The sequence below is a fragment of the Mustelus asterias genome, chromosome 7, assembly GCF_964213995.1.
Source record: "Mustelus asterias chromosome 7, sMusAst1.hap1.1, whole genome shotgun sequence".
In the NCBI taxonomy this organism is placed as follows: Eukaryota; Metazoa; Chordata; class Chondrichthyes; order Carcharhiniformes; family Triakidae; genus Mustelus; species Mustelus asterias.
In genome coordinates this window covers 78737195-78749604 of record NC_135807.1, presented here as the reverse complement: position 1 = coordinate 78749604, position 12410 = coordinate 78737195, and the positions used below count along the sequence as shown (strand labels likewise).

General features: G+C 43.8%; 1 protein-coding gene across 1 annotated transcript in view; it reads left to right on the top strand.

Annotated features, from left to right (window-relative positions):
• trpa1b (transient receptor potential cation channel, subfamily A, member 1b) overlaps positions 1 to 12410 on the top strand; it is a 162923-nt gene that overhangs the window by 103603 nt on the left and 46910 nt on the right. The window contains exon 18 of the mRNA XM_078215501.1: positions 5814 to 5884. Within this exon, the coding sequence (XP_078071627.1) occupies positions 5814 to 5884 (71 nt within the window). The remainder of the gene's footprint in view (positions 1 to 5813; positions 5885 to 12410) is intronic.

The window sequence follows — 12410 nt, the reverse complement described above, 5'->3', positions numbered from 1 at the left end:
AGTATTCCTTTTTGTACCTGAAAGTTACTTGTAATAATAGGGCAATCCAGCAGCAATTGTTTAGTTGGATTTCAGTATTCCTTGCTAAGGTACCTTACAATTGGAATTTTGTGGAACTAATGGGGAGATATTACAATAGGTTAAGACTTAGTTGAATTCCCATAGACAAAAAGTTGTTTTTCATGGCTGTGGACCTGTTTACAAGCTGGTAACTAGTCTTGTCCCACAAAGGGTTGTAACAATCAGTTGTAAGTGTTTGCCTCTATAGGTCCTAACTACTGTGAGCAGGTCCTGGAGGCTTGTCAGTAGCACTGATATTCCAGCTGATATTTTTGTGGACTCAGCTCCACTTACCCACCCGCTCACCATAACCCTTAATTCCTTTACTGTTCAAAAATTTATCTATCCTTGCCTTAAGAACATTTAATGAGGTAGCCTCAACTGCTTCACTGGGAGAGAATTCCACAGATACACAACCCTTTGTGTGAAGATGTTCCTCCTCAACTCAGTCCTAAATCTGCTTCCCCTTATTTTGAGACCATGCCCCCTAGGTCTAGTTTCACCCGCCAGTGGAAACAACTTCCCTGCTTCTATCATATCTATTCCCTTCATAATCTTATATGTTTCCATAAGATCGCCCCTCATTCTTCTGAATTCCAATGAGTATAGCCCCAGTCTACTCAGTCTCTCCTCATAAGCCAACCCTCTCAACTCCGGGATCAACCTAGTGAATCTCCTCTGCACCCCCTCCAGTGCCAGTATATCCTTCCTCAAGTAAGGAGACCAAAACTGTATACAGTACTTACTCCAGGTGTCCCCTCACCAGCACCTTATACAGCTGCAACATAATCTCCCTGAATTTAAACTCCATCCCTCTGGCAATGAAGGACAAAATTCCATTTGCCTTCTTAATTACCTGCTGCACCTGCAAACCAACTCCTTGAGATTCCTGCACAAGGACACCCAGGTCCCTCTGCACAGCAGCATGTTGCAATTTTTTACCATTTAAATAATAGTCCATTTTGCTGTTATTCCTACCAAAATGGATGACCTCACACCTAAGATCACACCTAAGATGGAAGATCACCCCTAAGCCTCCCACGCTCCGGGGGGAAAAAAGTCCCAGACTTTCCAGTCTCTCCCTATAACTCAAACCATCAAGTCCCGGTACCATCCTAGTAAATCCTTTCTGCACTCTTTCTAATTTAATAATATCCTTTCTATAATGGGTGACCAGAACTGTACACAGTATTCCAAGTGTGGCCTTACCAATGTCTTGTACAACTTCAACAAGACGTCTCAACTCCTATACTCAATGTTCTGACCAATGAAAACAAGCATGCTGAATGCCTTCTTCACCATTCTGTCCACCTGTGACTCCACCTTCAAGGAGCTATGAACTTGTACCCCTAGATCTCTTTGTTATGTAACTCTCCCCAACGCCTTACCATTAACTGAATAAGTCCTGCCCTAGTTTGATCGACCAAAATGCATCACCTTGCATTTATCTAAATTAAACTCCATCTGCCATTCATCAGCCCACTGGCCCAATTGATTAAGATCCCGTTGCAATCCTAGATAACCTTCTTCACTGTCCACTATGCCACCAATCTTGGTGTCATAAGAACTAGGAGCAGGAGTAGACCATCTGGCCCCCCGAGCCTGCTCCACCATTCAATAAGATCATGGCTGATCTTTTCGTGGACTCAGCTCCACTAACCCGCCCGCTCACCATAACCCTTAATCCCTTTACTGTTCAAAAATTTATCGAACCTTTCCTTAAAAACATTCAATGAGGTAGCCTCAACTCTTTCACTGGACAGTTGAGGCTACCTGCAAACTTACTAACCATGCATCCTAAATTCTCAACCAAATCATTAATATAAATGACAAATCACAGTGGACCCAGCATCGATCCTTGAGGCACACCACTGGTCACAGGTCCTCCGTTTGAAAAACAACCCTCTACAACCACCCTCTGTCTTCTGTCATTAAGCCAATTTTGTATCCAATTGGCTACCTCACGCTGGATCTCTTAAGATTCTGCCACATCTGCCAGATTTTGGCCCACTCACCTAACCTATCCATTTGTAAATTGCTTAATTCTTTATCGCAACCTATTTTAGAATAACTGCAAAGTTGACTATAGTACCTTCTATCCCTGTATGCAAGTTATTAATATTGATTGTAAATAGTTGGGGCCCCAATGACCACACTCTATGGCATCCCCATAGTTACAACCAGAAAAATACACATTTATCCTGACTCTGCACTTTCTGTTGGTTAGCCAAACCTCTATCAAAGCTAATAAATTACCCCTAACCCCATGTGATCTTATCTGGTGTATTACCCTTTTGTGTGGCACCTTATCAAAGGCCTTCTGGAAGTCCAGGTATACTACATCTACAGGATCCCCATTATCCACTTGGCTTGTTACGTTTTAGAAGAACTCTGGCAAAGTAGTCAAATATGATTTACCCTTCATAAAACCATGCTGCCTCTGATGGATTGCGTTTTGACTTTCCAAATGTCCTGTTATTACTTCCTTAATAATGGAATCTAACAATTTCCCAACAACAGATGTTAAACTAACTGGTTTATTGTTCCCTACTTTCTGCCTGCTTCCCTTTTTGGATATGGGTGCTATATTAGCATTTTTCCAATCTACTGGAACCTTTGCTGCATCCCAGAAAATTTTGGAATATTATAACCAATGGATTCACCATTTCCACTACCACTTCCTTTAAGACCCTAGAATGTAGGCCATCAGGCTTCAAGGACTTTCTGCCTTCAATCCTAATAGTTTGCTCAGCACTTTTTCGCTATTGATGACGATGATTGTTCTACATTCCTTCCTTTGCATTACCTCTGCATTACGTGTTACTATTGGGATGGTACTAGTGTCCTCCACTGTGAAAACTGAGGGAAAATACTGATTTAGTATCTCCACCATTTCTGTGTTCCCCATCATTAACTCCCCAGTCTCATCCTCCAAGGGTCCAACATTCACTTTAGCTACTCTTTTCCTCTTTACTTATGGAAGCTTTTGCTGTCCATTTTAGAATTTTGCACTAGTTTTCTTTCATAATTTACGTTTGCTCTTTTTATTACATTTTTAGTAGCCCTTTGTTGATCTTTTAAAGTTTCCCAATCTTCCAATACACCACTGGCCTTTGCAATATAGTATACCTTAATTTTTGTCTCTATGTTGTCTTTGACATCCTTGCTTAGCCATGGATTTTTTTTTCCCCTCTTGCAGTCTTTTTTCCTCTGTGCAATATATTTTAGTTGGGAGCACTTGAATATCTCCTTAAACACTACTCATCAACTGTTCTACCTTTTAGTTTTCCTGTCCAGTCCCCTAAGACCAATCTGTCCTCATGCCAATGTAATTACTTTTGCTTAACTCCAGAATGCTAGTGTGGGACTCCAATTTCACGCCCTCAAACTGAATTAGAAATTTTAGCATTATTATTGTAAATTAATTAATCCTTGCTCATTACATAATACCAAATCCAGAAAAGCCTGCTCACCGGTTGGTTCCAAAACATCGTTCCAAGAAATAATCCCTAATAAATTCAATGAACTCTCCCTCGAGGCTATCCTTGCCAATTTGATTAATCCAGCCTATGTGCATATTAAAATCAGTAAGAGTTTTAACAACACCAGATTAAAGTCCAACAGGTTTATTTGGTAGCAAATACCATTAGCTTTAGCTAATTAGGTAATGGTATTTGCTACCAAATAAACCTGTTGGACTTTAACCTGATGTTGTTAAAACTCTTACTGTGTTTCCCCCAGTCCAACGCCGGCATCTCCACATCATATTAAAATCACCCATGGTTATCACCATTCCTTTCTTACAAGCCCCCAATACTTCCTGATTAATACTGTGTCCCGTTGCAAAACTACGGCGTGGGGATCTATAGATTGCTCCCACCAGGGACTTCTTTCCCTTGCTATTTCTTATTTTGGTGCAAACTGATTCCATTTCTTAATCTCCAGTGCTTATGTGATTTCTCATGACAGCTCTGGTCCCTTTCTTCACTAACAAAGCTACACCACTTCCTTTTCCTTCCTGTCTAGCCTTCCAGAATAACATTGTTTGCTTGGATATTCAATTCCCAAACCTGGTTTCCCTGCAACCATGTCGCAATAATTGTCACCAAATCATACCCATTTTTCCCTATTTGTGCTGTTAACTCATCAATTTTATTCCGCGAGCTTTGTGCATTCAGTTACAAAGCCTTTAGGTTTGTTCTATTATCAAATTTCCCTAGTCTTGGATGATTTATTGGTGTAATGTGGGATGTGGGGGGGTGGGGGGTGGTGCAGGTGCAATTTTCCCCCCCAAAAAAGTAAGTGCCCATCAGGTGAGAAAGCAGGAGTTTTTCCCGCCCGTTTTTTGGCCGAGCTAAGGAGAATGAATCTCCGGGACTCTGTGCATCACAGAGTCCCTAACGTGATTCCCTGCAGTGGGGTTGGGGACTGTTACCACCTGAGAGGCTGAAATCAGCGTGCTGAGCGGGCCACTGCACATGTGACAATCTGTCAGTGGGGACATCGGTGGATGCGCACTGGCTTCCTGATTGCTGGCCTCCTGATTGCTGGCCACCTGATTGCTGGCCAGCCCGATTTTTTTTTTTCTCCCATTGTCCAGCCCCAATCGCCCTCCTCCCTCCCAACTCCACCGATCCCTAATGCAGTGTGTGCAACCGGGCCCTGTCCCCTTGGCACTGCCCAGTGCCAGGTGGGCAGCGGCAGGGTGCCAGTCAGGGACTGCCCAAGGGGCACCCCCCTCCTGCTCCCGAGCACCCCGGGGGACCTCAATGGCTTCTGTCCCCACCAGCGGGGTGAACATGCCTGGTCCCTGTTGAAGGGGACCAGCTTTAATCCTCGCTAGTGGAAACATCTCCTGATGGGGTGGGAAACATTAGCGAGCCCGGAGACTACCGTACCATATCAATTTCCATATTGTCAAATGTCTATTTTCATATTGTAATCAGCCTCGCACTGATTTCTAGCCCGGGACTGATTACGTCAAAAGAAATGGCCACAATCGGTCTCCTGGAGTCGCAAATCCTGCTCTGAGCCTCCCAGTGATATTTCCCTTGAGCAGCACAGCAAGACGGGAGAATTGCCCCATGATATTCACTCTTTCTGTCCCTTTCTTTTATCTTCTGGTAACAATCCGCCTCATCACCAACCTGCACTCCTAGGTTCTCCTTTAACTTTGACTTTTTAATTTTCCATGCAGCTGAACCCTCACTCCCACATTATTTAGTTAAAATCCCTATTTAAGGCAAGTACATCAACATTTGCAGTCCAGTTCCACCTCCATTTCTGACGTTGGGGGGCCTGAAAATTCAGTCACTGACATTGAAACCAAACTTCCCTACGGCATTGCTACAGTGCTTCACCTGGAACAGATAAGATCACACCAGAATGTGACAGCTGCTACAATGGGCCAATGATCCTCCCAGGTAAAGCTGGAGAATATACCAAACCTCCGCTTACCTAGATGTTTCAATGGTGCAAAAAGTCCAATTTTGCTTCATCACGTCATCATTGAAAATCAGTTCTAAATGTACTAAGTGTAACTGTTACATCTATAATTGTGCAGAGTTCAAGCACAGCATGTCAGTTTTATCTTATGGATCATCTAAGTAAATCCTTTACATCTTGCATGGCAAAGATGAATCATAGAGGATAATTCCAAAGGTTCATCTAATCATTTAAACAGTCATTTGGTAACTGTTGTTTGTTAATTTTTAAATTTGATTCTGTCGTGGTGTTTCTGTTTTATTTTTTAGGCAATGATGCGCTTCAATCGAGCAGAACTTTTGAATCATCCAGTTTGTACGCAGTTTCTTAAAATGAAATGGTATGTAGGGAGTTGGATTATGAACATCTTATCAAGATGTCTTGTTATAATACTTTAACATATATGGATGGGAGGTTCTCAACTGAAGCGTAAAGCTATTATTAAATGCAAAATTCTGAACTTGTATACATTATTCATACATTATGGCATGTTAGCCTTTAATTGCAAAAATTGGGCAGTGTTGGCTCATAGTGAGAACAGTAACAAAGGGGTGGCGGGGTGGGGAGGGGGGGGGGGCGGTGGGGGGGGGGGGCGCGGGGGGGGCGGCGGCGGCAGAGGGAATTCTTCCAAAAAAATTCTAAGTTTCGAATTCGCATAAAAATTGGAGTAAATCCCAATGTTTTTTCAGTGGGAGTTTAAAAAAGAATCTCCCACACTTTGTGTGCTGCAGAATGCCTCAGCATAAATCCCATTGAAAATCAGTGGGCAAGGCCTATTCCTGCTGGAGAGGCTGGCAGCATAGCTCTGAGCGGGCCACTGTGCATGTGCCAATCTGTCAGCGGCAGGATCCCTGCAAGTGGAGAGCTACAGTGTAAACCCCGCAAGAGTGAACCACTCCTGGTGGGGTAGAGATGCTAGTGGGCTCGGAGATTTTAGTCCTGGGCTTGCTAATGGCATGGAGATGGTATGTAAAATAGCAGAGAAGCTCAGGAACTGAAGTCTTGAAAGAAGTAAGAGTTTTAACAACACCAGGTTAAAGTCCAACAGGTTTATTTGGTAACAAATGCCATTAGCTTTCGGAGCGCTGCTCCTTCGTCAGATGAAGTGGATATCTGCTCTCAAACAGGGCATACAGAGACACAAAATCAAGTTACAGAATACTGATTAGAATGCGAATCTCTACAGCTAATCAGGTCTTAAAGATACAGACAATGTGAGTGGAGGGAGCATTAGACACAGAAATGTGTATTGTCTCCAGACAGGACAGCCAGTGAGATTCAGAATTCAGAGATCCATCTGACGAAGGAGCAGCGCTCCGAAAGCTAATGGCATTTGCTACCAAATAAACCTGTTGGACTTTAACCTGGTGTTGTTAAAACTCTTACTGTGTTTACCCCAGTCCAACGCCGGCGTCTCCATGTCTTGAAAGAAGCCAATGGTGGGTAGATTTTCTCAGGCTACACAATATGTTAAATGGTGTGTACAGAGTAAACCCAAAATATTACTTCAATGTTTGCAAAAAGAATAGGATCTGATGAAACAAGTTCATTTGAACATGATATGAGAACAGATCTCTTCATATAAGGAAAATTCATGTTTAAAATAAATTCACATCTAGGATATACAAAAATCATTGGCGATATTCATGATAAAGCTAATGCTAAAATGATCGTTTGGGATACAGAAGGACCAAAACATCCCAAAGGGTTTAAAAAATAATGAAATAATTCTCATCACTGTTGTAATGTAGGAAATGCTGCAGCCAATTTGCACACATTAAAGTTCCATGAAGAGAAATGGGGCAAATCACATAATACTGATGGTTGTAGGTTAAATGTTGCCCAGAATATTGGGTAAATGCCCTTATTCTTTCAAAATTGCCATGGTTTTTTTTTACATCCACCTGAGAGGGCAGGTAGAGCCTTGGTTTAACTTGAGATCCAAAAGACAATGGGTGGGATTTTCCGGCTGTGCTCACCCCAGAATGGAAAATCCTGCCCGAGGTCAATGGATCTTTGCATGGTCTGCCTCCTGCCTGCTATGATTCCCAAGGTGGACAGGAAGGGAAGATTCCACTGAAGATCTCTCACAGTGCGGAACTCCCTCAGTGGTGAAGTGTCAGCCTGGATCACACAAATACAAGCCCGTGAAGTGGGTCTTAAACGATTGATCTTCTGATTTAAAGATGGGCGGAGAAGTGGCAGATGGACTTCAACCCGGATAAGTGTGTAGTGATCCATTTTGGCAGATCCAATGGGATGGAGCAGCAGTATAAAATGAAGGGTACCATTCTTAGCAGTGTAGAGGATCAGAAGGACCTTGGGGTCCGGGTCCATAGGACTCTTAAATCGGCCTCGCAGGTGGAGGATGCGGTCAAGAAGGCGTATGGCGTACTAGCCTTCATTAATCGAGGGATTGAGTTTAGGAGTCGGGAGATAATGCTGCAGCTTTATAGGACCCTGGTTAGACCCCACTTGGAGTACTGCGCGCAGTTCTGGTCACCTCATTACAGGAAAGATGTTGAAGCCATTGAAAGGGTGCAGAGGAGATTTACAAGGATGTTGCCTGGATTGGGGGGCATGCCTTATGAGGATAGGTTGAGGGAGCTTGGTCTCTTCTCCCTGGAGAGACGAAGGATGAGAGGTGACCTGATAGAGGTTTACAAGATGTTGAGGGGTCTGGATAGGGTGGACTCTCAGAGGCTATTTCCAAGGGCTGAAATGGTTGCTACGAGAGGACACAGGTTTAAGGTGCTGGGGGGTAGGTACAGGGGGGATGTCAGGGGTAAGTTTTTCACTCAGAGGGTGGTGGGTGAGTGGAATCGGCTGACGTCGGTGGTGGTGGAGGCAAACTCGTTGGGGTCTTTTAAGAGACTTCTGGATGAGTACATGGGATTTAATGGGATTGAGGGCTATAGATAGGCCTAGAGGTGGGGATGTGATCGGCGCAACTTGTGGGCCGAAGGGCCTGTTTGTGCTGTGGCTTTCTATGTTCTATGTTCTATGAAAGTGCTACCACTGAACCACAAGTGACTGATTACAATAGTCCTGCTACAGTGGTGTGCCTAAAGTTGTGCACAGTATTTTAGTCTTGTCCAGTTTTATGTTCACTTCCATGCTTTTATATTCAATACTCTGATAGAAAGAACTCATTATCCCATTTGCCCAATTTATATTTTTTTCCTACTCTGATCCTGTTCTTAAATATATCTGCATTTCTGGACTTCTGGAATTTTCCTTTATTCTTCATTCTTAATTCCTTTATTCAATTGAGGATTTTATTATTGGAACAATTTTTCATGCACTATTTTTTCCAAAATGTACTACTATGTACTCATTTACTTAAACTTGCATTTGTCACATATCATGTCAATTTCCTGGACTGCCCTATATTCTGCAAGTTCCTGCAATTTTGCTCAGTTTTCTATGCCAATTTGGTGTCATCGGCGAATGTTGGCATTATTTTTTCTATGCTTATGCCCAAATCATTCATACAAAGCAAAGTTATCTTAATCAGTTCTTCAGTTAAACTACTCGTTATATCCAGTCTGCGAAATAGTGCTTTAGTGCTACTCAGTTTCTGAACATGTCCTGGTGACAGAATTCTCCGATATGCACTGGTAGTGGACAAGATTTGTCACTGCAAGCATGTACTCAGAAAATTATATTGTTGTCCTCTTCGTTCCATCCTTTAGCTATCACGTTGTCTATATATATTGTCATTTTATCTTTAATAATGCAGGAAATATAACACTTTCTAACAAGGTGCCTATTTAACATATATGCTTGATACTTGCTTTGAGCAATACATTATTATTAAATCAGTCAAAGCTGGCATGTCTTTATAAATTAACATGCTAATTATTTAATATGAGCAAATGCTTAACAAGAACATAATGGATCAGATCTTGTTGGATATGTGTCCCCCCATTAATTTTTATTTTCTGTATCTTTCACTCAAACCACTCTTACACAATAATTTGCGGGCAAGACAAGTTGATTACAGTGGCAAGGGCACTGTGGAATCTGGGACCTTACTGAATCAACAGTGTAACTCATACAAACATATCAAATAGGAGCATGTGTAGGCCACTTGGCCCCTGGAGCCTGCACCACCATTCAATAAGAATAATTATATAACACATATAAGAACAACAATAAAAAATAATGTATCAATGCGATTCAACAGTTGAGAAAAAGACTTACAAAAATGAGGACTAATTCTTACTAAAAAAATGGCAGTGTTGTTTCTGACAAGAAAGCTGGTGTGTTTCTCTCCAGGGAAACTGGTCGGTTTTCTCTCCAGATCTTACGACACTCTGCCAAAAAAAAAATCAAGGGGTGTGTTTCGTGCTGTCTTACGGGGGGGGGGGGTGAGGTTTAAACATGTCAGCAAAACCCAGCTGCACAGAGATCAGGGTACCATCTTTAAAGGGCGCCCCGATCATTACCTGGATAAACCTCCCTTCTTGCAGCAGCCCATCATGAAGGTCAGGGGCTACCCTGATCAGAGCTGGATCCTTCTCCTCCTTCCCCTCACAGTCTGAGCCATCACCCACACCCCTCCTCTGCACAGCCATTGTTGACATCCTCAGCGCCCCAGACCCTCTGTCCACTCCAAGCCACTGCCACTTATAAATTCCCCCATGAGGTTCATGTCTGTCTGAACCTATTGTACACCTCACTGACATCAATATATGGTGGGGTGTCAATATCTGGCAAGGGGGTGGGGGGGTAGGTTAATATCTAAATATGTTAAAATCGGTGCAAAGCAGGTTTGAAGCTATGGGGATGAACCTGCTGATGCCGCTGGCGAACTGCAACTTCCGGATCTTGAGCCCCTGCTGGCATTCACATGGATGGTGAACCCGGGCTCAAGATTGCCCCCTAAGAAAGAAGGCTATTTAGATTGGATTAAAGTCACATCAGGTAGAGACAGGAAAATAAAAAGAGGAAAAGTGAGGTTGGATTTAGAGAGAAAGAAAAAAGAGCCAGAAAGGAAAAGCAATAAAAAGTTATAAATATTTAAAATTTGATATTTCTGCAATCTCCAAGAGCAATTTACCATCTGAAGGAAGCAAACTCCACAGTTTAAATTCTTTAATTCCTGGGCCAGAGAAATTGTTTGCCATTGCATTAACAATCATCACATTGTTAAAATGGTATTTGGAGTTGATGGGTGGAATTTTGAAATTTTTTTCTAAGTGTCGAGCTAGCATGAAAACAAGAAAGTTCCTGATGCGCTTTCGGGTGAGTTTTCACACCGAATCTTATGCACTCAGTCTTTGAAAAAGTGGGTTAGCCGATTTCTAGCCACTAGAAGATGTGGTCGGGGCTTAATTTGCCAGACAACCAGCAGCTCAGATCGGAGCCACAAACTTCGCATGCACAGATAAAGCATAAAAACAGCAGCTCTCCTCACAGAACACCCCCAGGCCAGCTACAGCCTCCTCCTCCCCTCCCACAGACATTGGGACCACCCCCTCCAACATTACTGACCCCCTTACCCCACCCCACCCCCCAGACCCCCTTACACATGGCCCCCTCATCACCCCCCTTGGTCCCGATGACTGACTGACTGATATGACTCTCTCTCCCTTGTCCCCCGATCATCACAGAGCCACAAATCCTGCCCCCCCCTCACCCCCTTGCCCTCCATCAGCACACCTGCAAGTACTGACTTGGCTTCTCCTCCATGAATCATCATAGAATCCCTACAGTGCAGAAAGAGGCCATTTGGCCCATTGAACGTGCACTGACAACAATCCCACCAAGGTCTTATCCCCGTAACCCCACATATTTACCCTCCTAATCGCCCTGACACTAAGGGCAATTTATCATGGACAATCAACCTAACCCGCACATCTTTGGACTGTGAAAGGAAATCGGAGCACCCGGAGGAAATCCACGCAGACACAGGGGGAATGTGCAAACTCCACACAGACAGTGACCCAAGGCCACTTGAACTCGGGTCCTTGGCACTGTGAGGCAGCAGTACTAACCACTGTGCCACCCAGTAACAAGGTTACATGGTAACATGTCAAACTGCATTAAACTCGCTGGAATGCTCTAACAGGCGCATGACTCATCCTAACAAGGGAAAGCTCCATAAAAACCCCAAGGATGGACAGACGGGCAGGAAGAAATGCCCTCTAGGAAGACAGCTCCCTGTTTTTCAGATGCAGATCTGGCCAGGTTGCTGGAGGCGGTGGAGGCAAGGCAGGACACCCTCTTCCCCGCCCCCCCAAGCTCTATGCACCGCTCCACTATTGAATAGGTGGCAACGTGGGCCTCATTATTTGGGTCTCCGCCTCATGGTTAGGCTTTCGGACAGGCATCATCAGCCAACTCTGAACTGGGTACCCCATGTCCCCCACAAGCCATCGCTGCACCCTGGACTCCTCAAAAACCTTCAGGACATCGGAAATCCTCCATATAAAACTGCCATGCACACCGCTGGGGTGTTTGGCATAGATGTACATGATGTTCTGCTGATGGTCACACACCAACTGCACATTTATTGAATGAAAGTCCTTTCTGTTCATGATTCTTCACCGGGCCTGGACCAGGTCAAATTTAATATATTAGCAGCTCGGGCATATAGGGTATCTGTGACCTTGACACACTTGTGGATGAATGATTGCGAAATGTTGCAAATATCTCCACTAGCAGTCTGGAAGGACATGGTGGTGTAAAAGTTTAAGGCGGCCATCACTTTCACAGTCACTGGGAGTCAGTGCCCTCTTGTGCCCCGAAGTGCCAGGTCCTGCAACAAATGGAACAGGTGTCGCACTATCTCCTTTCAGAGCCAGAACCATCGGTGGCACGCAATGTCCGACAATTACTTGAAGGACATTCGCGTGCAG